General features: G+C 42.2%; 1 protein-coding gene across 2 annotated transcripts; it reads right to left on the bottom strand.

Moving 5' to 3' along the window:
* Positions 1 to 14: 14 nt before the first annotated feature.
* LOC124043917 (1-acyl-sn-glycerol-3-phosphate acyltransferase gamma-like) lies at positions 15 to 27065 on the bottom strand. Of its 2 annotated transcripts, none has more exons than XM_046363068.1 (10): positions 26816 to 27065; positions 9913 to 9972; positions 9410 to 9635; positions 8978 to 9147; positions 8089 to 8250; positions 4948 to 5101; positions 4736 to 4838; positions 3705 to 3780; positions 3315 to 3513; positions 15 to 3098 (listed from the first exon to the last, which is right to left on the bottom strand). In XM_046363068.1, the coding sequence occupies exons 3-10, from the start codon at positions 9585 to 9587 to the stop codon at positions 3007 to 3009; spliced, it is 1134 nt and encodes a 377-aa protein (XP_046219024.1). In that variant the 5' UTR covers positions 9588 to 9635; positions 9913 to 9972; positions 26816 to 27065; the 3' UTR covers positions 15 to 3006. The 2 variants fall into 2 exon arrangements, with proteins under 2 accessions (XP_046219024.1, XP_046219025.1); XM_046363069.1 differs by lacking the exon at positions 26816 to 27065 and adding an exon at positions 18309 to 18744.
* Between the last annotated feature and the right edge of the window lie 452 nt (positions 27066 to 27517).

The raw sequence follows: 27517 nt of genomic DNA, 5'->3' as shown, positions 1-27517 counted from the left end.
CATTAGAAATCAACTGTGATTAAATCCTTTAATATTCTTAATTGTTTAATTGAATAAACAGATATTTAGAAAAAGGACAAATAAGTGGCACATCTTGACTCAACTTTTAAGCCAAAAAGGGTCAGATTTCAGTGTCGTATTTCTAACGTTACCAAATTCTTAAGTTTCGAAAACTTGACCAAAAATGAGAAAAATTCAAAGTTAGTTGGATTTTTTTCCCAAGTAAAAACCCACAGGTTAACTTCTCTGCATGTTCTGTTGCACTGAAATATATACACCTTATACACAGAGCTGGACTGATAGATACCTGAGGGAGAGGTGGTACTGTAGTTTGGAGTTATGGGAAGTAGACTGGAGATGAGAACATTACGCCCCAAAACGTAGAACATATATCTCCTAAACTACTGTAACAGTTGTATTGACAGATGTAACAGGAGTTGTAACAGAGGTATCGAACACAGAAGCATCACGGGACGGTAAGTATTATTAAAATGGGGCCCTCTTAACTATTACTGTAACTAGGAGCAGATTCTCATGGGACCCTCATCTCTTCAGCTTTACAAATAGCTATACTTCAACTAACCCTAACCCATTATTTCTGGAGTGAGAAATAAAACACGAGTTCCTCGTCATTTTAACAGAGGGCAGATTTATGTGAATCTTACTGAGTCAGTGTCCCTCACTACTTGCCAATCAAAACCTAATCCTACTGAGGAAGTGTTGTCCAAGTTCACACACAATGCAATGAAGCTGCACTCTGTCTGTTAAGGCTTGCATGAATCTGTCCTGGTTGAAAAAACATTTAACGCAAAAAAAACAACCAAAAAGGACATCAACATAGGGAGAAAAGATGGTGACTGGGAAACAGAATGGTGTTCTTCAGACTAGTGATGACGTGTTGCTATCATGTTTGCGTGTTGCACTGACAATCCTAGTTATAAAGGAGTCATCCGCCTCCCTATACACCAACCCCTCAGACCACAGATGGGGCGGGTCACCATTAAGACTACCATCACAGAGTGTAAATAATTGTCCAGTGTGTAGAGATAAACAATGTAACATGTTTCAAAAGCAAATGCAGTTGCAGTGCCTGAGCCTAGTGTGGTGCTGTGCCAAACAATGAATTGCAGCTAAATAAAAAGAGGAAAAAAAAAGAACTATTCCTTCCTGTGCAATTCAGGACCCAAAAGTAGCTTTAGTGACATCATGTTACTCATAGGTGGTTACTGATGATAAGATCCTATTGATCCTCGCATCTCAACATATACCTTGGCATAAGAAACCCATAAACATGTCAGTACTACCCCGGAGAGAACTCAACTACCCAAAGTGCACCATTATGGATGAAGGGTTGGTGGAGTGTGTCTGAATAGAAGACTGTAGTGGAGGGAGAGATGAGGTGGGGAGGGAACCTAGCAACCAATCAAACAATCACCCTAGCCTAAGCAAACTTGAATTAAGGCAAACATTACTACAGTCTAGAGCTGAAGAGCAGAATCAAATGTCCTTTCAGTAATGAGATTACAAGTGGACAGTAGTAAGTGCTGGGTTTCCGTACACTAATGCCACTACCAACCCCATCACTGTTTTAGGAGAGAAGGGGGTGGCAGTGAGACCAGCAGCTCTCAGCTTCATTAGAAAAACTAATTCATTCAGTAAGTACTGCATTTCAATTATAAAGGGTTATCATTGTCTGTTCTGACTGGAATTGGTGGTTAAGGTTATTATAAGAGGTCACACTAACACCGAGGGTGGTTTAGCATGTTTAAACCAGAGCAGAGATGGCAGGAGAACAAGTTCATAGTTCACTCGGGAACTGGCATGGTAATATGTGTGCAGATATCTACTGGTGAGCAAGCAATGGAGAATGCTGTAAAAACCTACATACATAAAATAATTAGGGTCAGAACCCGGGGGCGTTGGAATAGTGGTGTGGAATATCATGGCAATGTTAATAAGTTAGCATGAAGTTAACGAATACAGAGCCCTTGCTGTAGTCTTAACACACAGAACCCCGACTCAGTATTTCAAAAACTGGAAGTCCCATCTCTGCTGTTGAACATAGCTCCGTTAAAAATAAGTCCCTAAGTAATATTCAACAGCAGCCAAACTCTAGCTGACTGTCTTGGTAAGAATGCATAGACTTGTAGAATCATAGAACCACCCCATTATATTTGCTCATGAATAAAAATGGTTCCCACAACAGAGAGATGAAGCACAGTGAAAATAAACACCTTTTTTGCTCAGAGGTAAAAAGCAACGTGGAAACCTGGCAGGGCTCTACACTGACCTTTTTGTACAGGGAGCATACGTGTGCCTAAGTTGAAGAAAGTACACAAAGAAGGAGCACAATGAAAAATATTTGGAGGTAACAAGCCGTTTTCTTTGTAGTAATGGTGCAATTACAACGGTCATGAATTTGCGCTCAGTGTATTCCCCATGGCACTCAGGGGCTACAGTGAAATCATTGCAACAATTTTTTTTTCTAGGCGGACAGCAACATATTTAGGAAAATGGTCGCATTGTAGAGCTCTGCCCAGCTTTTCGGTAGAACGAGGGGGAGATATACTGTGCTGTATGTTACAAGGTGAACACTGAAGTAACACCTCAACCTCAAATCAAGAACTAGATTCAAAAGAAAGTTATGGAAAGGAGAGCTGCTGATAGGCTTGGTTCCTAGGGTCAAAGGAGTCGAAGATTGCGAGGTGGCGGGGGGGGGTTTGACGGGGTTGGATAGTCCACAACAGTACCTCCTGTTCTCAGTCCTGCCCTCTCCTACCCCACATAGAGCTGGCTGCAGATGGTCTCCTTTCTCTCTACACTCCTCCCATGTCAAACCCCTCCTTCTCTTCCTTCCCTCATCGTCCAGATCCATCTCTGGTGTAAATCGGTTTGACCCCCTCCCCGGAGTGCTTGCTCGCACACACCTCAGGACAACAGAATAGGTGGAAGAGGACCGCAGGACGACCGTACGAGAGCGACCAACCGCGGTCGGGAGGGAGAGTTCTAGTTCTGTTTCTTAGACCCCTCGTCGCCGTAACTGGAGCCCGTCTTCTTTATCTCGGTGACACCGATCAGGCGCCGGATGGCTATGGAGGCTGAGGAGGACCAAAAAGATAACAGACAGAGATTATGGACCAAATCTCAATGGAGGCAGAAAACATTAGTTGTCAGGAACTACGCACATTAGTCAACATCTCAGTCACATTCCCATGTGTTAAGAGTTAGCTATAAACCTCATGGTTATTGGATCGACGTCCCAGCCCCAGCCTAAGGTAAGAGTAACGAGGAGGCATTATGTACCCTCTACTCACCAATGATAAGGAAGAGGCTGAAGCCGAGGATGAGGAGGGGGGAGCCACTGACCACCACACCGCAGGCGAAGTTTATGAGGGGCGAGAGCAGCAGGGTCGCCCAGAACAAGAAGTTAAGTAGCGTCCACAACCGGCGAGGAGGGGTGATGGTGGGACCTGGGAAAGTGCCCTCTTTATGATAGTGTTCTTGCAGAGCATCCTGGAGAGGGACACAGAATGAATGTCAAGGTACTACCAAACCTGGTCAAACATATTTTGTTGTTACTTCAAAATAAGGTATGTGTCAGTAACTCATCTCACATGGGAGTTTATCTGGGTGTGAGACTTGTACAGGGAACAAAACTGCAGTTAACCATATACAGTTACAACTCAAGCACTGAAGAGCCCTACCTTCTCCTGGTAAAGCTTATGAAGCCAGTTGGCACACTCCTTCTCATCTTCTGGGATCTCATCTACAGGGAACCGTCTGTAGGGAGAAGGAGCAGGGGAGACAAGCAGTCAACACAAAATCAGGAGATAGCAGGGGGAGCCTGCTATGGAGTGCAGTAGAGCAGGGTTTCCCCAAACTCGGTCCAGCCCCCCCGGGTGCACGTTTTGGTTTTTGCCCTATCACAAACCAGCTGACTTCAAAAAACAAACAAAAAACTCACCATCAAGCGTTGATTATTTGAGTCAGCTGTGTAGTGCTAGGGCAAACACCAAGTCCACGTTTGGGAAACCATGGAGTAGAGAATGAGTCTGGTATTGCAGCATCTAACCACCAGGGGGCAAACTCACCCAAAGTCCAGATGGGGCACCTCAGACAGTGTTCGTCTACAGTAAAACAGGGCCGTAAAACAGCCTTGGGATGTATAGCATTATGTATCATTTGCCACAAGCACCTGTTTTTGCCACACCAGGCTACTCTCCCCGTTTAGACTCACAGGGGGCTCATTCACACAGTGGAGCTGTTTTGATATGCCTCTCTGTGTAATCTAATTTAAAGGAAAGGCTTTGAAGGTCTCTCAATGTTCTCATTCAAATGGTCATTATGATTTGAAAAGAAACAGCCCATGTCGTCATTGACAAATGGCTCCCTGTAATCTTATAGTTTTACTCACCTCTCCCTAAGAGTTAGTTTTTTAAAATTTTACTGAAGGCTGGTACTGTAACTCGTGATTGACTTATGGGCTCAAGGACATAAGGCCACGAGTCCTGTTTTTCACCGCAGGGCAAACCGTGATCTGTTGATGCCTTTCTCCCTTTACCGCTGCGGGTTGGGTAGGACAGGACTACCCCAGCAACACAAAGGAGTGTTAGGTAGAATTCTGGTTCAGTTCTGAGAAGTCCACTGTCCCGCTTACTATTAAAAGAAATAGCGATGTGCTTGGAAGAAAGCCAAGAGGCTAACAGAACGTCATGGCTGATTGATTAGTACCCACCTGATTCTCATATCTGCCATGTATTTCTTGCCGTTGATTATGCCCAACAGAGTGGGGACTTGGTGGTCTTTGAAATTCAGTGTGACGTCATACACGGCAGACACTAAAAACAATGAAAGACAGAAGAGAAAACCTATAATAAATACGAGACCTTATTTTGAACTGCGTGGGTATGTGTGTGTGTGCGCGCGACACGTGCACGCATGCCCCACCTGTGCCCTTGAGGCATTTCAGTGTTGTGGTGAAGCCTTTGGTCCTGGGCAGCAGGTGGTATTTGAGCTTGGGCAGGCCTTTACTCTCTGCCACTTCCATACTGATCTGGTGTTTCTTCTCTGTGAAGCGAGTGCCTTCGCAGTACAGCAGGAACTTCGGAAGGAGACAGGGAAGGGAGCGTCAACGAACATACACTCACAAGGGGATTCACAGACGCGCGCAAAACGTTTAGCTTAACAGAAACACACGCAAAGATGAAAAAAAAAAACAGCGAGTTTAGAAATACACAAGATGCACTACTGGTTCAGACAGGCACACATCAGCTGAGGTGACCTCCGCTCCCCTATCCTCTTAAGACTCCCCAGCAGGGCCAGCTTGTGTTACAGATCAAGTGCACCTCCAGGAAACGTTACTCGAAATAAAGTTCATCATACCTCAAGGACTTCCATTTAGAGTGGGTGCAGCGTCAACAAAATATACATCCTCAGACAGACAGAAGACTGTTTAAAAGAAAACACTGCTCATCTTGTTGTCCTCCTGTCCCCGAGGCGAGTTGGTCAGTCATGCCATTCCTAGGTGTTGCTTAAATCAGATCAGACGACCTGATTAGCCAAATCTCTGTCGTTCCCGGTAACCGTAACGAGAGGTGGAAGTGGAAACTTGCAGCCTGAGCAACAACATGTCTAAAGATCGTTAGGGAGGGCTATTAGGAGCCAGACCAGAATCCCAATGACCTAGATTGCCCTGTGGCATTTCAGCTTGATGAATAACACTAACCAGACCTACTCCAGACAAGACCAAACTCCTGGACCTAGACCAATGAGTTACACTGTGTAGATTCACTGTACGAGCCTAATAATAATAATAATAATAATAAATGCCATTTAGCAGACGCTTTTATCCAAAGCGACTTACAGTCATGTGTGCATACATTCTACGTATGGGTGGTCCCGGGGATCGAACCCACTACCCTGGCGTTACAAGCGCCATGCTCTACCAACTGAGCTACAGAAGGACTGCCAACAGAATGACAAGAAATGTAGTCATGTGGCCCAGGATAGACAAATGTAGGCCTTAGCCCTTTACACTTGTACCCGTATTCGGGTAGAAATGTGCAGATTTGGGCACTGATAAGAACTCAAATTGGAACGCAGTGGCCGTACAGTTCAGGCTCTCCGCTTTACAGCGCTGTATGGTTTTTGACTGACAAGACGTTCTGAACTTGAGCAACACACGTGACAAGAAGTTGCCCCCATCCCTCCCGCTAAATTGGGCAACTTTTTTTTGTCGTCTGACTGAGGGAAATGCTGTAAATTAAGAGGACTCAATGTATTTTGAAAGATGAGATGTTGAGGATTATAATAAAATACCGCTTTGATGTCACAGAGGCAAGTTAAACAGTCCAAATGTGCACTTCACATTTCCATGTCGTACACAGTGTCAACGTTTACGGTCACCATGTTCGATTCAGAGTTCCAAGATCACACGGCGTCATAACCTGGGTAGTCCGGAACACGCACCTGAAAGCACTCATGACTAGGGCTGTGGCGGTCACCACATTTTGCCGGTTATTGTCAAGCAAATGACTGCCGTTCTCACAGTAATTGACCGTTAATTAAACATAAACATGTTTAGCATCTCCAGTTCATTTAGCAGAGAATATATGCTTATAAGTCACGTGCCATTATTTTATATGATTTCATAGTAAGAAGAATATAATTGTAATAATAATAACATCATACGTGTGCACTCGAATAGCGAATGGAGACCGCTTTCCAGTTTGGTTAATCATGCAGAGTAGGCTATTCCAGTTTTATAGTGGAGCAGGTGCTTAATACTAGCAGCTGAGAAATAAAGTCGCAGCTGGGATCATCCTCTTTTTAGTGGCAACCATCAAAACTCTTTCATAAGGGACTACATATAGAAGTATCTGGGCTGATCAGAACCCTTATTTCACTCCATGCATCAACCATTGAGAAGCATGCAGCCTGAACTTTGGAAACCAACTGGAATCTGTTCGGTAACATCAAAAAATACAAAAAGAATTCTCAACAAAACATATATTTCATTAAAACTGTTGACAGCCCCAGTCTCTGCAAGGCCTATCCATATTTTGAAAGCACTGTCCTATCCATATTTTGAAAGCACTGTCAATTTCCTTGTGTTTGGCTTTGAAACAACATCCACAACCACCATGTTTTCCACTCAGTCTTGAACTTTTCAAAAGCACTATACTGACAAGTGTTTGATGTGATTTTCTGTGGTTAGAGGGACAATAGAGCCCTGAGAACCAGACCATTAGCGACCTGATGGTCGTTAGCGAGTTGGGTACTAGTACCAACGCACATACAGAGTGCACTAAATGAGATGACTGTGATTCAACGGTCACGTGGAATTTGACTGCGATCATGACTCATGATGACTGGTGTGGCGGTAATATGGTCACCGCAACGACCCTACTCGTGATTCATTTCTATGCGCACCAGAATGATGATCCTTTTGCTGGCAAGAGAACAAGCTTTCAAAGTATGTCCACCTGACCCAGATAGCGATTTAAAAATGGGCTGCTTTTGGATTGCGCAAAGAACAGCAATTGTGTGACGGCGGGGATGCAGGGTTGTGTTCCAAACAAAACAACTACTAGTGTGCTTGCTCCATTTCCTCAACGGCACAGCTAGGAGAGCTCAACAAAAAAGCACCCTATAGTTTAAGACCCTTCTGTGAGCATGGCAATTACTTAGAAACGGCACACTTTGGAAAGGTCTGTTGCCACTTTGAGACACCAGTTAGTCCTCTCACTCAAACTCTTGTTGCACCTACCCCACATTTTCTTATGCTACTGAATGTATCCAAAGAACCATCAGATTCGGTTATCAACAAATGCGGTTGAAAAGTACAGTATATGTAAAATGCACATAAAATCAAGCATAATGTTCAGATTCAGTCTCGTGTCAGGTGAAATGTTGTCCCCACAACTTCAGGTGTACTAATTTCCCCATAATCTCCAAACTGTTTCAATTGCTACTATTCTTATGTATATGCTTTTCATAGGTCTTCTGTAAGACACATTTTAATTTAGCCCTCTCCACATAGGCCAATTCCCATGAGTGTAAAGGGTTAACCAAAGGAGACACACTCACCCACATAAACTCCGGGTAGTCTTTGAGTCTGTCCAGACCTCTGAACACAGTGTCTCTGTCCTCCTCCCACTTCCTCTTACAGAACACAATTTCCAGGAAGTACCAGGTCCATCCAATCAGAGGCACTTTCAGCAGCTCATGTTTGGCCAGCACCTTGGAACTCTGGGCAGGAAAAGAAAGCGTGGGAACGGTAAGAGTCCTGAAGTGTATCTCTAGGATCAACCTCATCTACTTCTCTTTATCGCTACGGAATCTGAAAATGCACAACAGTTGAGAGTAATATGGGAAGGCGTCATTTGGTTTCACGTCTGATTCTTTCAGATCGGGGCTGATAATAGAAAGGCGGCAAAGTAGGGAGGCCGATGAGTTTGGACTATTGAGATGACCCCCATTTAGTAACTGATGAATAGTAGATAGTCGAGACGGAAGATATTTTTATTTATTTTACCTTTATTTAACCAGGTAGGCAAGTTGAGAACAAGTTCTCATTTACAATTGCGACCTGGCCAAGATAAAGCAAAGCAGTTCGACAGATACAACGACACAGAGTTACACATGGAGTAAAACAAACATACAGTCAATAATACAGTAGAAACAAGTCTATATACAATGTGAGCAATGAGGTGAGAAGGGAGGTAAAGGCAAAAAAGGCCATGGTGGCAAAGTAATACAATATAGCAATTAAAACACTGGAATGGTAGTTTTGCAATGGAAGAATGTGCAAAGTAGAAATAAAAATAATGGGGTGCAAAGGATAAAATTAATTAATTAATTAATTAAATACAGTTGGGAAAGAGGTAGTTTTTGGGCTAAATTATAGGTGGGCTATGTACAGGTGCAGTAATCTGTGAGCTGCTCTGACAGTTGGTGCTTAAAGCTATATACTGACCCCTAGGACTCCGTATCGCTCACACATCGTCCAGCCGCAGAGGAAGTCAATCTCGTAGTTGTGGTTGAGGATGATGATGACGTGCTCCGTGCCAAACTTTTCCACCGTGGCCTGGTCTGTATAAAGGGTGCATTCGGTGCCCGACCACCACTCTAGCAGCATCACCAGCTCTGCAACAAGTCCAAATATAGAAATGAAAATCGACTCAACTACTGTCCACGGAGTCAAAATCATCAATATCGAAGCGCCAGATTCATTATTTCACAAGATCCCCTTTTGAGGTGTGACACAAGGTCTTATAATGCACAGGATCAGGATCACACACACACACACACACACACACACACACACACACACACACACACACACACACACACACACACACACACACACACACACACACACACACACATTCTAGCGTGGGGGACTCACGGCTCCAGAGGGAGTAGGAGAGCCTGGTGTTGATCCTGCGGTAGAGCTGCTTGTTGAAGGGCCACAAGACACAGGTGAGGAGCTGGATGAAGTTGATGATGAGGCCGCTCACCACGAACACAAAGCCCAGGAGGAGCTGCAGAACAAACTGGGTCTTCAGATAGGCTAACAGACCCATGGCTGCTGCTACTGAGGAGCCTCCTCTCCTCTGCACACTACTAAGGACCTGTGGGAAAAGGGAGAGAGTGGGAGGGTGCAGGAGGAAGAGGGGGAAGCGAGGCAGGAAGGTGAAAGTAGGTAAGATAACAAAAGGGGTGGTGAAGAGAAGAGGGAGATTTAAAAGGACAGAGCAGTAAAAAGGGGAGAGGAGGAAGAGTAAAAGGAGAAACAATGAACATGTTGTTACATTAGATGCGTTTGCTCAGAGAGAAGATCAAATAAATACATTTCAAACGACGTGTGCGGTTGAGCGAGCCGAGAGGACATCAATGTTTCATTCTCACCACGGTGGACTCCCTCTCTATAAGCCCCTCCTGCACGGCCCTTCACTCAGTATTACGGACCTGGGAAAGAGACAGACCGAGAGAGAGACAGGTCAACACAGGCAGAAAACAGAAAACGCCTACTGTAAACCATAGTGTATGGTTGCACAAAAAGTGTACAGTCAAGAAGAAGTGGTAGAGTAGAAGCTGGTCTACCTCATTAACAACCAGAACCTACTAAACTCTAAGCTAGCAGACAGAGGGGGGGACCTCTAGCCTTTGTCTAGATTCTGTATTACTGTGTGTGCGAGTGCCTGTCACAGAAAATAATGAATAAAGTCACAGACCGAATGAGCGTGACAGACGAGGAGGCTTACATGTGCTGTTACAGAAGGTGTGTCAGAGCACAGGGACTATAAGTGGGTCTCTGTGATGCATTTTCACTCACACGGACAGACCAGTGAGTCACAAGACAGCCCTCCAGTCCACTGTGACCTTCAACCCCATGCAGGAACATTTTTAAATGTATTTATTTTATTTAACCAGGTCGGCTAGCTGAGAACAAATTCTCATTTGCAACTGTGACCTGGCCAAGATAAGGCAAAGCAGTTCGACACATACAGAGTTACACATGGAATAAACAAACATACAATCAATAATACAGTATAAAAAGTCTATATGCAGCATGTGCAAATGAGGTAAGGCAAGAAATAGGCCACAGTGGCGAAGTAATTACAATATAGTAATTAAACACTGGAATGGTAGAATGTGCAGGTAGAGATACTGGGGTGCAAAAGAGCAAAAAATTATAATAATATGAGGATGAGGTAGTTGGGTGGGCTATTTACAGATGGGCTGTGTACAGGTGCAGTAATCGGTAAGCTGCTCTGACAGCTGACGCTTAAAGTTAGTGAGGGAGATCAGTCTCCAGCTTCAGTGGTTTTTGCAATTCGTTCCAGTCATTGGCAGCAGAGAACTGGAAGGAAAGCTGGCTAAAGGAGGAGTTGGCTTTGGGGGTGAACAGTGAACTATACCTGCTGGAGCACGTGCTATGGGTGGGTGTTGCTATGGTGACCAGTGAGCTGAGATAACGTGGGGCTTTACCTAGCAAAGACTTATAGATGACCTTATAGATGGAGCCAGTGGATTTGGGACGAATATGTAGCGGGGCCAGTCAACGAGAGCATACAGGTCGCAGTGGTGGGTAGTATATGGGGCTTTGGTGACAAAACAGATGGCACTGTGATAGACTGCATCCAATTTGCTGAGTAGAATGTTGGAGGCTATTTTGTAAATGACATCGCCAAAGTTATTAATAATAATTAAGATGCACGCATGACTAAATTGATTTTGGATAAAAGCATCTGCTAAATGGCATCTCTCGAAAAGGAGGCAATGGGTTGCAAAGTGTGTATTTGTGAGAGGAATAAGATGCGTTTTGTTCGCTCTCAGAACAGGCCAACCATGTCTCCATTGTTCGGGGCAAATGACCAGCGTTCCAGAGAGGGAAGAAGACAGACAGAGAGAGAGATTGTGTGCAAGTGCAATGATGTGTGCAATATGTACGTGTGTAGAATCGTTTGGCAGAAAGGCAGCAGTGCAGACTACATTTCAAACACTACCTTCCTAAGTGCAAAACATTCTTAGGATCTCGTCTTGCACAGTTCTGAGAAGTCAAGTCTGTGTGCTGTATTGAACATCACTGAACGGGTGTTAAGCCAGCTCCATTTTGATGTTTGTCCACTACACAGCAGGTGATTGGGATATTTTAATCCAGACTGTAGCCTATAAATGAGATCAAACACCCATGGAAGCTCAATGCTTATTCTATTCTCTGATTTAAAAGGACCGGAGGAGATTTTTCCTAAGTGTTGCCCTCACAATTGGCTTATCTTAAATCATGGTGATAGGCATAGATACAGTAAAATGTACAGTAATGGCAGTGTCATATTAGTAGTGTGTGTGCTCTTTCCAGAAGCGGCTGCTCTTTGTTTAAACCATGGATGGACAACTGGTGGCCCCCCCTTTGTCGGCCCACGGATCAATTTCACACAAAAAAAAGATACTTTTGAGAGTTAGAATAATATAATACACAAACAAATTTCTAAATTTGTTTGTGTATCAGTCACTCAAGACCATGTCAGTAAAAAATGTTTTAATGGTAAATTAGTCTAGCGACCAGCTGTCTAAACTTGTAATAAGCATGGTCGAATTACCGACCCGGGTGGGGCCCATTGATCATCAGTTATCATATAAAAAACTGCAAACATTTTCCCCCTCTTTCCTCCAAAAGCGTAGAACTTATTTTAAAAACAGCTACATTTTCTATATGCCTCATGGCAAAATGTGCAGAAAATTAACTGAGGGGCCAATAGAAATAGTGATTGTTTTTTGGATATAAATTACACACCCTGCCTAGCTCTAAACTTTTCTAAGAGAAGGAGCCTGTGTGGTTTTGAATTGCTTTCATGGAGGACTGGCTGAAATATTAAGGATCCATAAAATATTATTTTCACCATGAGCAAAAGCTATTGGCTTTCTACCCAGTTGCAAAGGATTCATTTAATAAACACAACAGGCCATAGATCATTTGCCAGGAACAGCGGCAGCAAGAACAGCGGCATCTAGTGAGCAAAACCTGGGACTTTCAAACTAATTTATGTGCGGAAATGCAAGTGACTTCAATGTCTAATTTCTCCATTGGTGTCTTTTGACCATTTATTTGGATTCCTCACGTCTTAGTCTTTGTGACTGTGTTGTAATATTCCAGACCGGTCTCAGGACCACATTTTCAGTGTCTCGTGTCAGATACATTTGTAGTCTGTCTTGTCTCGGACATTGAGGACTTAATTTCTTCCAGAAACCAGCCGAGACCAGCGGATTAAAAAAAAAAACTCAAGATTATCAGCCTCCATTCAGTAAAACGCACAAAACCACTTCGACAAGGCCAAATATACACACATTACTACCTTATTACAAGATGGTGTTGACAGATATGGCAGCTCTGCTTCCAGCTTGCAAAAACATCTGCATGTGACCAATAAAATGTGATAACTATTATAGACATGTTTGCGCAGTGGCAAACCGATTGGACATAGGCTCAGTGTGGAGCATTGCATATACTCACTTCTTAATCCCCACTGATGTGTATCAAAATTAGCCTACATAAATCACAAAGCACGTGAAATATATTCACATGCATGCCCCACACAGCCTAGTTTCAGCGGAATACCATCTGCAGGCAGCAAGAGCGCGCAGCTCTCAGCTGGTTTAAGGCATGGAGCAGCTCACAGATTAATGTCATTGGCAGCCGGAAGGAAAGACATTTCAATTTATGTGATCTACCAGTAAACGGTAACTAAGGCAACAATGGGTATTCTAAACAGGTTTTGAAAAAGTTTACTCCGAAAGTCTTAGTAGGCTATTTATGAAGCTCAATACAGTCATCTTGCACCGTTTGCATCAGGGGTGTATGCATGAGTGGGCCTGGGTGGACACAAGCCCACCCCCTGGGGAGCCAAGCCGTGGCAGACCCACCCAATCAGATTGAGAAAAAAACCAAAAAAAATAACACATTAATATTACAAAAGAATACAGTTCCAATCAACAGATCATTTGAAACAACCATTTCCTGCAGTCAATGACCCAAAGCACCCTCTTGGACTCATGGGAAGAATGTTATTAATATTTTTCATAATTTGAAAAAGATAAGATAGCAAAAAGATAGCTAGCTAGACCGTGGGAAACCGTGGGAAAACTACTGCTCGCTATTGCAGTGACCTGTTAGCATTTGTAAAAAAGGATCCACCCATTACAAGTGAAAATGTGATTGATTCCGCTATCACTCAATAGTTTTGCCCTAATACAGTTCTGAATACTAGCTTCTGATGGCCTAGCCAATGTCTGACTTAGCTAGCTAGATTTCTCCCCCCCAGAGACCACCCACATTTTTTTCTGATTGGATCTTTTTTTCTTCAGCGTTTCCAATGAACTGAATAGATTAAATCAGATCATTGAAAATAATATAATTAGAATGATCATTATTATTTTATAAATCCTTAGCCCTTCTCTCAAGCCGTAGAGTGCCCTCATTGTTGCCCACTGTATTTGGGTTAGTAATCATTTTTAGTGTGGCTTCAGACAGCCTACATTTTGACCATCAGAATCCATATGTTGTTCTGAAACATGAACACAGAAATACTGGACATTTTCAACTCTTATTATGGTGGTGATTTGACTAAATTACAATCATGGTCTTGAAGTGGGCTCTCACTGTTCTGGTCTCGACTGTCTCGGACCCCTAGTCCTCCTCCCGATCTTGGTCAAGACTTGGATTCGATTTGCTCCGGTCTCGAGTCGGTCTTACTTTAGGTAGTTTCGAACTAGAGGTTGACCGATTAATCGGAATGGCCGATTTCAAGTTTTCATAACAATCGGAAATCGGTATTTTTGGACGCTGATTTTGCAGATAATTTCTTTTTTTAAATATATATTTTTTTACACCTTTAACTAGGCAAGTCAGTAAAGAACACATTCTTATTTTCAATGACGGCCTAGGAACAGTGGGTTAACTGCCTTGTTCAAGGGCAGAACGACAGATTTTTACCTTGTCAGGTTAGGGATTCAATCTTGCAACCTTACGGTTAACTAGTCCAACGCTCGAACCACCTTCCTCACGAGGAGCCTGCCTGTTACGCGAATACAGTAAGAAGCCAAGGTAAGTTGCTAGCTTGCATTAAACTTACCTTATGGGAAAAACAAGCAATCAATAATAATAACTAGTTATAACTACACATGGTTGATGATATTACTAGTTTATCTAGCATGTCCTGCGTTGCATTGAATCGATGTGGTGCGCATTCGCGAAAAAGGACTGTCGTTGCTCCAACGTGTACCTAACCATAAACATCAATGCCCTTCTTAAAATCAATACACAGAAGTAAATATTTTTAAACCTGCATATTTAGCTAAAAGAAATCCAGGTTAGCAGGCAATATTAACCAGGTGAAATTGTGTCACTTCTCTTGCATTCAATGAACGTAGTCGGGGTATATGCAACAGTTTGGGCAGCCTGGCTCGTTGTGAACTAATTTGCCAGAATTCTACATAATTATGACATAACATTGAAGGTTGTGCAATGTAACAGGAATATTTAGACTTATGGATGCCACCCATTAGATACAATATGGAACAGTTCGGTATTTCACTGAAAGAATAAACGTTTTGTTTTTGAGATGATAGTTTCCGGATTCTACGATATTAATGACCTATGGCTCGTATTTCTGTTTGTTATTATGTTATAATTAAGTCTATGATTTGATAGAGCAGTCTGACTGAGCGATGGTAGGCACCAGCAGGCTTGTAAGCATTCATTCAAACAGCACTTTCGTGCGTTTGCCAGCAGCTCTTCGCTGTGCTTCAAGCATTGAGCTGTTTATGAATTCAAGCCTATCAATTCCCAAGATTAGGCTGGTGTTGCTGATGTGAAATGGCTAGCTAGTTAGCGGGGTGCGTGCTAATAGCGTTTCAAAACATCATTCGCTCTGAGAATTGGAGTAGTTGTTCCCCTTGCTCTGCATGGGTAACGCTGCTTCGAGGCTGGCTGTTGTCGATGTGTTCCTGGTTCGAGCCCAGGTAGGGGCGAGGAGAGGGATGGAAGCTATACTGTTACACTGGCAATACTAAAGTGCCTATAAGAACATCCAATAGTCAAAGGTATATGAAATACAAATCGTACAGAGAAATAGTCCTATAATAACTAAAACCTAAAACTTCTTAACTGGGAATATTGAAGACTCATGTTAAAAAGGAACCACCAGCTTTCATATGTTCTCATGTTCTGAGCAAGGAACTTAAACGTTAGCTTTCTTACATGGAACATATTGCACTTTTACTTTCTTCTCCAACACTTTGTTTTTGCATTAAACCAAATTCAACATGTTTCATTTATTTGAGGCTAAATTTATTTTATTGATATATTATATTATGTTAAAATAAGTGTTCATTCAGTGTTGTTGTAATTGTCATTAATACAAAGAAAGCAGAAAAAAAGGGCTTTTTTTGGTCCTCCAATAATCGGTACCGGCGTTGAAAAATCAAAAATCGGTCGATCTCCATTTCGAACACACCACTACTTTGTTAAGAAGTTGTTTGGTCCAAATCAGATGTTGTGTATTATATTTAATGAATATTATATGAATAGAATGGCCAATTTGGGTGCAATCAGTTAAAACTTTTAATTTTATTTTTAAATTTCCAAATTAAGCTAGCCTATTGGGTACGCCTACCCCTTATCCAGTTCTCTCAGACCTACAAGAAGTGTATAGACCAGAGGGGTCAAAACGTTTGGATTGTATGTGTGTGGGGCTGGCCTAGTCCTAGTATATTTCGTATTGGCAAAATGCATTCCAATGTGTTGCACAACCTGTGAGACAAACAGGCAATCAAACCCAGGGACGAGAGAGCAGTATGTTGGGAGTAGAGACATGTCTGGTACCACGTTGCCAAACTGCACTGGAAGGTTGCCCAATAATTCTCCCACCCATTGCTAAAGTAGTGCCTTGAGAGCATCTGAGAACACAGAGGAGAGGGCTACCAATCGGGGTTATACACCATTGGGGGAATATTCCCATGTCATAATCAGTTAAAAATGGAAAGGCATTCTGCATTATAGATTATTCAGAGTAATCCCCTACATTTAGACCATTAACCTGACTATCAGAATGACAGATTGCAGTGTACCTTTGTAGTCAAAGCTTCAAACAGGAGCCAAAAAAAAACCTTTCCAACTGAGGTATAGTAAAGAGCACGTACACACTTTCTCTCCCACATGCACAGCCTGTTCAGATGTGACCACGGGATCAATTTATTTTCCAGCTCACTGCAATAAATATCGGAAGAAAATGCTTTCGGTGTGCATCTGTGCACTTACAGTAGCAGAAGCGGGGGCAGAAATATTTGTAATTGTTTTATAAACAATTGGATCAACTGGGAGTCCTAAAAGAATTCTCCGCTTTAACATCCTCAAAGAAACATATGTTCAGAGTAGCCATGGTAACAGACCCAGATGTAACACACTAGGTAATGGGTATTATAGGTGCTCCTTCCGCATCCAGTTCCTCTCTTACTTTTCTAGCCATCTTAAAAAGCGACAAACCTTAGTTGAAACGATAACAAAACATGCCCCAGTTTCAGTAAAAAGTGGAGGAATGGGGCTGGAGAAATGCAACCACCCAAATTCATAGAAAGATCTCTGGGTGCAAGGACTGACCATCCATGTTTTGAGGCTATATAGTGTTTACAATTTACAGTGGTTACAATTTACAGTGGTTACAAACATTGAAGTAAAACAATCATATTTTTGGTTCTGATAGTGTACGACGGTTGAACTAAATTCTTCAAGAATCAAATGGGTACATATAAACTCTACAAGTCCAGAAATGGATGTAGCAACTGCAGATTGCCCCTTTAAAGGCTTTCCAGACAAGCAGGAGTGTCCCATTAATTTCCAATGGAGCTAGGTGGGGAACAGAATTACATCCAAAAACAATAATTGTATTCTAATCTATTTTTGGGATAATAATTGTGGTTGCCAGTAAATCATTTTTTATGCATGCTTACGGTATTACAGCAATTCACTTTTCAGAAGTCAAAAATGTTGTTTGCTTTGTTGCTATGGTCACCGGCGGTCAGCTGTTGCCCTCATTGTGTGAAGGCAGTAGCTGCTTTGACAAGAGGGGTAAACCAGGCGAACCCCACTCTGCCCAGCGTTTTACTCTCTCCCGCTCCATCCCTTTCAACCAGGATCACCTCCAAGACCAAGGTTGGTGAGCATTACCTCAGACTAGCCCTCAAAGAATCATATAGTAGTTGCTTCTCCATGGGAAACAAGACCCGAGGGACCCAACTCAAGTAAACAGGCAGTGTAAGCAGAGCTCCAGCCTAACCCCAGGAGCCTGAGAAAGAAAGCAAGGCCCACCTGTGGCATCACACATTCCTGGGAGAGGATTACAGAGTACAGACACTGGGTTAAAGCTGCTTAGGAAAGGAACAGCTGCCTCTCCTCAATCACCTGGTTGCAGGTTCACTGGGGGATATGGTTATGTATGGCCATAGGAGCCATCTATTCTACAAACACCAGGAAAGGTCAAATTAGGATTTGAGAAAACCATTAGCCCACATCTGGCCAAAAAGGGACAAGATTCTCAAAGTCCATTTGATACAACTGCCTGGGTCATAACAAACATGAAGAATATACAAATGAGGGGATATGAGCTGACTACTCTTGAAGCTCCCCAAGCAAAATGCCAGGCACCCATTGAAGTCACAGAACTGGTCCAGATATCTACTGGAGGCCATCTGAACAACCCTGGTTAGTGATTGGTCCACCCCCCCCTCTCCTTCCCAGTATGACTTACCAGTAGACGTAGTAGCCCATAGCCAGGACCACCAACGCCCCACAGATCCCGGTGAAGATCATCACCGCACTCTGATTCAGCATATTGACCTTGTGTATCCCACCAAAATAAAATGAAAAAGTTTAATCGTTCGGGAAGACAGCGGATTGTCACTCACGGCCTATTCTGCTGCACAGCCATGGTAATCCCTCAGAAGGAACTAAGGAGAATATGATGAAAGTTGTAACTCAACCAGATCCCACTGGATGAGGTGTAGGTAGGAGGGGGGGAGATCCCACAGAAAACTGCCCACCCAGCGCAAGAAAACGACACTGCCCTCTACAATGGGCCAAAATAACTGAATTCCAACAAAGATGACCCAGAGGAACAGTGCACCTCCAGCTACCAGTCCACTTCAATTTAGACTCACTGGATGAAGCTAATGAGAGCTAGGTAGGCAAGAATGGCCAGCGTCTCCCTTCTAGAGGACAGGCATACATGTAAGCAGTATCTTACATGCCTTACTCATCTCTAATCCTCGGTGGATCAGATTAGCACTGATTAGGGAGCTACAGGCACCCTGGATAAGTCACTTCAAATTTCCATCAAACTGGGAGGGGCTGCATTCTCTTGGAAAGGGGTGGAGTTAGCATGGCAGAACGGTTTGACTACAAGTTGTTGGTTCTGGCTTTACTCTGCCGTTGGCTACCAACCAGTGCCACTCAAGAAAGGGCTGGAGAAATGACCTCAGAGCTAGGTTAACAGCTAGCTCCTTAACCCATTTGCAGCAAGTGCCTTCTTGGTTTCTTGTTGCGGTTTGTTTTGTTTTGTTCTTTGAATACATGGTGGGCTAAATAAACACTTGTCCAGATGGCAGCTATTTCAGCCACAACATTAAAATGTAAAGGCGGCTCATTCTCCTCACAAATAGCCCAACCAAGAAGAGGGCAAAACTGGCCGCCGAGGAAGCTAACATGAGCCCTTGAGTTGGACATACAGTACACCAGCAGTGCTCGACAATAATGGTGGTCCGCTTACCCAGGGCAAGTTTTAAAAAAATGTTGGACAAGCAGATTATAGATTTACATTTTCCGAATAGACAAGTAAAAAATGTTTGTTTTTTTAAATCACGCAAAAAAATTCACAATATCAAACAATTAGGCTGCTCCGATCGGAATTGGATCAAAGGGTCTTTCAATCATGCAGTTAAGATCAAAGCAAGGTTAGCTAAATCCTATGCTTTCAAGATCTCCCCTGAACATTTTACCCTTACATATAGATAAACATCTTAGGTACCTCACCAAACTTAGCAATTTGATACCTGGCTCATCGAATGGAATTATTTTACAAAAAGTTGTTGGTTGTAATTGTAATGTTGCAGGGTGGCCGACCATCCTCCAGGACAGCCCAGGAGAGCTACTAGGTGTAAGAGCAATGTCAACTAACCAACATTACGACCAGGAATACGACTTTCCCGAAGTGGATCCTCTGTTTGGACCACCACCCAGGACAATGGATCGGGTCCCAGTAGGCTTCCCAAAACAATGGCACCACAGAAGGGGCAGACGGTGCAGTCTTCTGGTCAGGCTCCGTAGACATGCACATCGCCCCCCGCTCCAGAGTATACTACTCGCCGATGTCCAGTCTCTTGACAACAAGGTAGATGAAATTCGAGCAAGGATTGCCTTCCAGAGAGACATCAGAGATTGAAACAGAGAATGTTACACGGAAACATGGCTCACTCTTTATACATTATCAGGGTCGGTACAGCCACCCAGTTTCTTCACGCATCACGCCGACAGAAACAATCATCTCTCTGGTAAGAAGAAGGGCGGGGGTGGAATGTGTATGCCTTATGATTAACGAGTCGTGGTGTGATCATAACATATAGGAAGTCAATTACTTTTGTTCACCTGACCTAGAATTCCTTACAATCAAATGCCGACTGCATTATCTACCAAGATAATTCTCTTCGATTATAATCACAACCGTGTGTGGACTGGGATATGTTCCCGAATAGCCTCAGACAACAACATTGATGTATACACCGATTTGGTGAGCGAGTTTATTAGCAAGTGCATAGGTGATGTTGTACTCACGGTGACTATTAAAACCTTCCCCAATCAGAAATCATGGATTGATGGCAGCATTCGTGCTAAACTGAAAGCGCAACCCAATGCTTTTAAATCATGGCAAAGTGACCGGAAACATGACCGAATACAAACAGTGTAGCTATTCCCTCCGCAAGGCAATCAAACAAGCTAAGCATCAGTATAGAGACAAAGTAGAGTCGGAATTCAAAGGCTCAGACACAAGACGTAAGTGGCAGGGTCTACAGTCAATCATGGATTACAAAAAGAAAACCAGCCCTGTCGCATACACAGACGTCTTGCTCCCAGACAAACTAAACAACTTCTTTGCTCGCTTTGAGGACAATAGTGCCACTGACACGGCCCGCTACCGAAAACCTGTGGGCTCTCCTTCACCTCGGCCAATGTGAGAAGAACATTTAAACGTGTTAACCCCCGCAAGGCTGCTGGCCCGCCATGTGCAACTGGGTCCTAGACTTTCTGACAGGCCACCCCCAGGTGGTGAGGGTAGAAAACAACATCTCCACCACGTTGATCCTCAACACTGGGTCCCCACAAGGGTGCATTCTCAGCCCTCTCCTGTACTCCCTGTTCACGCACGAAATTTGGCTTGTCTTCAATGCACAATCGAGAGTATCCTGTCGGGCGGTGGTAATGTATTGGGCCTATAGTTTACTGCACAAATCTTATTGCTACAGTACCATTTTGAATTGGTTAATGTTGCAGAGGTTTACATTTTTTAAGTCATGATAAAAATAAATCTGAGTGGTAGAGCTTGGTTTGCATTTTGACTCAGTGATCTTGACTCAGAAAGGGTTAGTGTCCACTGTTCTAGACTTTTCCCTGTTAACACTACCAAAGTTTCCCTTTACTGTGGTAATTCCTATCGAATCAACACAATATTAGCCACTTTCAATGTAACATACTGAAACAAAACTAAGCAATAGGCAGAACGCATCAAAGTTGGCTTCTATTGCATTGACATGCACGACTCAACCCGTATTCTACACAGACCTGTGTGACAAACAGTCAGAGCTGTAGTAGGCCTATATGTATGCAAATAGACCTTTGCCATATATGGATCTGTGTTATTCACTTTGAACTGGACTGTGTTTACAGCATGAGTGGTCTTGAGTAGATGTGTTTGTTTTGTGATCAAAGCGAGAGCTGCATGTGGCCACAAAACATGTACATTTCTAGACATCTGAAAAGCGAGTCATGGAAAAAGCTTTTATTTTTATAATTAAAGGGGCAGTATTGTATTTTGAGTAAGGCTTGAATAAGCTAAGTAGCCAATAGGCAGAGGGTAGCATAATTTGTCTGATTCTCTATAATAATGGTACAGGAATAATAATGCATTTTATTTTTTAAAGTGGTTTCTTGCATCAAACAACATTTTCAGTCACCTAGTCTGAAGGGCAAGTGGATAACAGGGTAATGTCAAGCCCTGCATGTTTTTGTCTCATGGAATGTAGGCCTGCATTGAAAGCCACACATTGGCTGCTACTTTAGGCTGAATGATTGAACGGCTATTTCTAAGGTAAAATGTTATGGTATGGATTTTTTCCATTGTTTTCAATGGTAGGCCACTCTGGTAGGTTTACATTATGATCAAATAGCCACAGTAGCCAACTTGGGCACTGTTAAAACTAACTTGAAATGGGTACAGCCTTAGTCTTCACAGTAAACACGGGCTGGAAGTTGCACAGAATTTTCAAAAAGTTTGCACTCAGCATACCTGAAATTTGCTCAGTCTCCCCCAAAAATGAGGGAACATTGCTTTAGACTTTAACAAGAAGAGACTTGGCCAGTCTTCCATCCCATTTTCCCCACTAAGGCAGCACTCACAATGACGAACACGCACATGGTATACAAATACGAGAGAGAGAGGGATATATAAACAGGACCAGTCAAAAGTTTGGACACACCTACTAATTCAAGGTTCTTTATTTTTACTATTTTCTACATTGTATAATAATAGTGAAGACATCCAAACTATGAAGTAACACACATGGAATCATGTAGTATGTAAAAAAGTGTTAAACAAATCAAACTAAATAATAATAAATATTAAACGGTAGTGTATATAAATGGTTCTACGGTGGACAGTGCACATCAGAGCAAAAACCAAACCATGAGGTCAAAGGTGCACCGATATGACATTTTTGTACGATACCAATGTTGGATATTTAACTTGCCCCCCCAAAAAACTATACCGAGAACCGAATTTGAGCGGCCTTTTAAGCATTCTAGTACAGTTAAATATTTAACACGCACATGGACATAGCAGTCTAAGGCACTGCATCTCGGTGCAAGAGACGTCACTACAGTGCTTTGTCATTAAGGGGTATTGTGTGCAGATATATATACATATACCCACACACACACACACATATACATTTACATATACACACATACATTTTAGAATAAGGCTTGAACGTAACAAAACGTGGAAAAAGTCAAGGGGTCTTAATACTTCGAGTTCACTTTGACTACCTCTCTGGACAGGAAAATGTGCACCATATAACATAACGGTGAAAGACATCTATAAAGGCGTCCACAAACTTCTGAAACAGTTCACAACAGTTTGTGCATATATTATGACATTGTGATATTTTTGTTTGTTTTGGTCTTCGGAAAGCTATTTTTATTTCAGCTGTTCATGCAGAAGTCTATGCCACTTCAGAGATTTTCAGGTAAGGGTTTGTTGTCATTCAACAAGGGATAAATCATTTTTATGCACATTTTTACAGTTGCGAAATACAAAAAAACAACATCTTAGCTAAATGTACAATTGCGCGACTAAGATCTCAGCAAAAACGTAAAAAAATTATAGACTTATTGAGTTCTTACGTTAATTCTGGCTAATTTGAGGAAGTGTGTACTGGCTACGTCATCTCAAGATGGACAAACAGTACCATTGCCGCTTTCTAGTTATTTAAGCGAGGGTATTTTAGGAAGTATGTGAGCACACTTGTCCAGTCAAACCGAAGCATGCAAACGGCTTAAGTCAGAGCTCCCAGGGATGTCATGCACCCCAAAAATCTGAGGGGGCACAAAGTACTTGGCTGTGGGGTAAGGCCGAAGTCTGTAAATTGGAGAATTTTGCCATGTCTATTTTTCTGTATACCTAAGCATACCTCTTGAGCTGTCTGTCGTCTTGACTGGTGGTTCTGTTTAAAATTAATATAAATATGCTTCTCTGCTAAAAATCTGATATGAGTCTTATTTAGTTATTGCTTGCTTTTGTTTTTTTAAAGTCCACCAACCTTGCCAGCAGGCTTTCCAGCAAAGATAGTTGGCGAAGCTAGCTACTCTAACTTGATTGACAGCCTTGTGAGAACAGAAATGACAAGATTATGTTATAATACTGTTATTGCATCAAATGGTTGTTTTATGCAACAGAATAGTTTTGTTTTACTCATCTGTGTGTAGACAGAGGGCCCCATGGGAGATTTAACACTGACAGTAGATTTACGATGGATTGATGATAAGACAACATTCCATTCCATGATTAGTGTCTGTGTGTCTGTCTGTCCGTAACAGGGAGAACCAATCTCCAGCTTCTTTAAAGAAAGAATTGAGTACTATAGGTTGCATTAGTATTTTGTATAAGCAAGCAGTAAATGAACTAGACAGATATTTGGCACCATGTAGGACTGGGTGATATGGCCAAAATCTCATATCCCGATATAGCCAATTTCATATCCCGATAACGATACATATCACGATATAGCACATTTTCTGTAAATTCAATGAAAAAATAGTTTATAAAAAATTACCACATGTAAAGTCCTATTTCTTCTTACGTTATACTCAAAATAAAAGGTACTTACTCATAATTTACTATTTATTTAGAACCTGTGCAAATTTTCAATTAAGCATGTAACAAAATATGAATGTATAAAATCTAAAAAAGGTAAAATAGAAAACACAAAATAAATAGGTCTAAAGGAAAAATTATATATTTGGGGGCTTAATACATTAATACGTGTCACATATCAATTAGCATATTGTACCTTGGGTCGAGTGTAAGCACCATCTCACGGCTGTGTAAACTGGGGCCATGTCTTTGCAGACGTAAGTTGTAACGGCAGCTGTTATTTCCTTCCATCTTCGTGATTCTTTGCCATATGGTGTGCCGCGGGAAAAAGCCTCTTGCAACGTCTGAGTCAGGGGTTTGTTTTGAGCACTCAACTGTACTTTTTTGGGTCTCACCCGTAGACTCTCTCCGTACTGTTTCACATGATTCTTGCGTAGGTGGTAAGAGGTTAGTGGTGTTTGGACCGGTTGTCAGGACCGGCCTGTGCCATATTTTGCAGAGGACGGTTTTCTGGTCCGTGTCAGACTTTTCATACCCAAACCACGTCCATGCGACCGAAGTTGCCCCTCTTTTAGGGACGAGTTCCGTGTCTCCGTCCTCTGTGTCACGTTCACTCTCTTCCATGTTTGTTTGTGTTGCAAATTTCCTTCCACAACACAAAGCGTTGTCCAATTGATTAAAAATATTGCCGTAGAGTGTGATTTGCGACAACAAAATAAACAGAGCATAATATGAAATGATAGACGTTTTTCTATCGTCACACGATATATATCGTCATATCGCCCATCCATGTAAATTTTAATGTACATTTTGCTCTCATGCAACAGACCTTTGTATAAATTCTATCATCTGTGATTTGTCATGAACATCCAGGAGGATTGACTTTGCTATAAAATGCTGTGGCTTAGTCCTGCTGGTTGGGCTCTCAACGAATCCCCTACGGGTGGGTCCATTACTGCAGTAATTAAATAATAAAGTTGACTTGTTTTGAAGAAATGTAAAAAGTCTCCTTTTGATTAGAAGAATTCCACGACGGCATGAAATGGCTTATTGGTAGCTAGTTATGAGTTTGGGAAACTATTTTGGCTAGATAAAGCAAACTTCATAAAATTGCTACGTGGCTAGTAGTATTAGAGAGAAACTAAAAAAAAGACATGTCTTTTTGTTAAACAGGATAAATCTGAGGGGACACATGTCCCTTGGTTCATGTTAAGTCTCTGCCTTAACACTACACAAGCTGGCTAAATTCCCAATCTGGTCCTCATACCATCATGGCCACCTAATCATCCCCTGCTTCCACACCCCTTCTCTCCGCTGTAACTATTTCCCAGGACAATGCCGTAAATGAGATTGCATTCTCAGTCAGATTACCTGGTAAAAATAATGGTTTAAAAAATGAAATATCAAAGCTAGATGATTCATTGATTATGGTATGTAGTGCTAGGGCAAAAAAAACTAAACACACACCCCTTGAGGTCCCCAGGACCGAGTTAGGGAAACCCTGCCCTAAGTTGAACAAGAAGACAAAGTGAGCATGTGCAAAAGGTAACATCACGAAGATCAAACATGTCTACATCATCCAGGTAGCTAGCGATAATCTCAAAGAGAGGCTTTCAATGATTAATTTTAGTACTGGTGCAATTTAATAAACTGTACAGTACAGAATCGCCAAGGCACGCAGAGTCTGTCATCCCATCGGGTTACATTAGTGCAATGTACACATGCCAAGTCAGCTGTACTTGCCTCGACCTGACCGATAGCTTGATTGCATGAATGCTGCATAATACATTCTGCAGTCAAACTTTTTTCATTATGTAATCATAAATGTTGTGTTGCACACAAATCCACTAAAGTTCGACATTTACCATCTGCTTATATTTATATAAGGTCTACACATACGGTTTAATCACATTTTCAATTAAATGTATTTATAAAGCCCTTTTAACATCAGCCGGTGTGGATAAATCCAACGTATGCACCACACAGAACTATGTCCCAAATGCTGCAAGGCAAACGCAGCGTTCCATTGGAAATTTATGGACTTCTGGTGTACCAAAACGTACCTACGCTCTGTCTGATCGAAGCATGACAGAGAAACACATGCGGTGTCAACGTCCAAAAGTGGGCGATACCCACATTTTCCAATGTAACGTTACAATTCCTGAAAATAGTAATCACAAAACCAAGCTAAATGTGCATCAGGAATTGCATATTACTATTTTTTTTACACAATATAGCTACTGTATGTTTGTGATATGAATTTTGCTAGCAACTACCTAACAAGATTGAAGCTAACTACATAGCTTTCCCAATAAATACGTTGATTGCTCATTAAACTTACTGTTAGCGAAATACTGTTGGATAGCCAATTACACAAACACAATAGATGGGACCAATCCAGCGAGCTATTCGTCTGGAAAACGAATACGTGATTGTAATTACATAAATTAGCATGCAAGGTATAACACTTAGCAATCAAGCTTTCTGTTATCTACCTAGCTAATTGGTAGTTAAGCACACAACATCAGAAGACTCGTGCTTACTAGCACTAGCCAGAAAGCTAACGTTACCCCATGCTGTCACTCGCCGTGATAATGCTAACGTGTTAACGTTACCTGATTTCTGTGTGTGGTGAGTCTCCGGATTTGTTCCAGTTTTGAAGATGCAAGCTTCTTAACTAGTTCAAAACTAGTGCAGTCACTTTGGATTCTTCTGGATTCCAAGCTAAATTATTATCAGTAGCTAGCTAGCCAGCTAATTCAGTCATCAGAGTGGTTGCTATGCTATTGTTTGTCGCTGAAAGGACCAATTGAGGTATGAAAGAGCAGAGCTGAGACGATATCAAACTTCCGGTCCGGCCCCTCACCCATATTCAGAATGAAACAGTTCATGTCATTTGGCGGTTCCCGTGAATAGATTTTTTGATTGAGTTTTATTAGGATTCCCGTTACACGATGCCAATGTCGACAGCTAGTCTTACTGGGGTCCGACACATAACGAAAAATACAATACAGACTAAATAATTGACTATTTACATACATTATTAAAAACATTAACATGTAGTCGGTGCTTAATTTGTGCCGGATACCGCACCTCTCAGTTTTGGACTGTTTTGTTCCGGAACCCATTTTCTAGGATCCGGTACCTCTCGTGGCATGAACAATACGTTTCACTGTCTGCAATGTAAACAATAAATTAATATAATAAAAGCAATCAGAGTTAGGCCAATTCAAGTTGACTCCTCTGTACTTCTCCTGGCTGCCCCATACAAATATAATGTGAAAATATGACAGATAATTGATTTGTGTTGGGCCGGC

This window comes from Oncorhynchus gorbuscha, linkage group LG09, assembly GCF_021184085.1.
Source record: "Oncorhynchus gorbuscha isolate QuinsamMale2020 ecotype Even-year linkage group LG09, OgorEven_v1.0, whole genome shotgun sequence".
NCBI lineage: Eukaryota > Metazoa > Chordata > Actinopteri > Salmoniformes > Salmonidae > Oncorhynchus > Oncorhynchus gorbuscha.
Note: the sequence above shows the minus strand (reverse complement) of the source record. Positions and strands in the feature narration are given on the sequence as shown.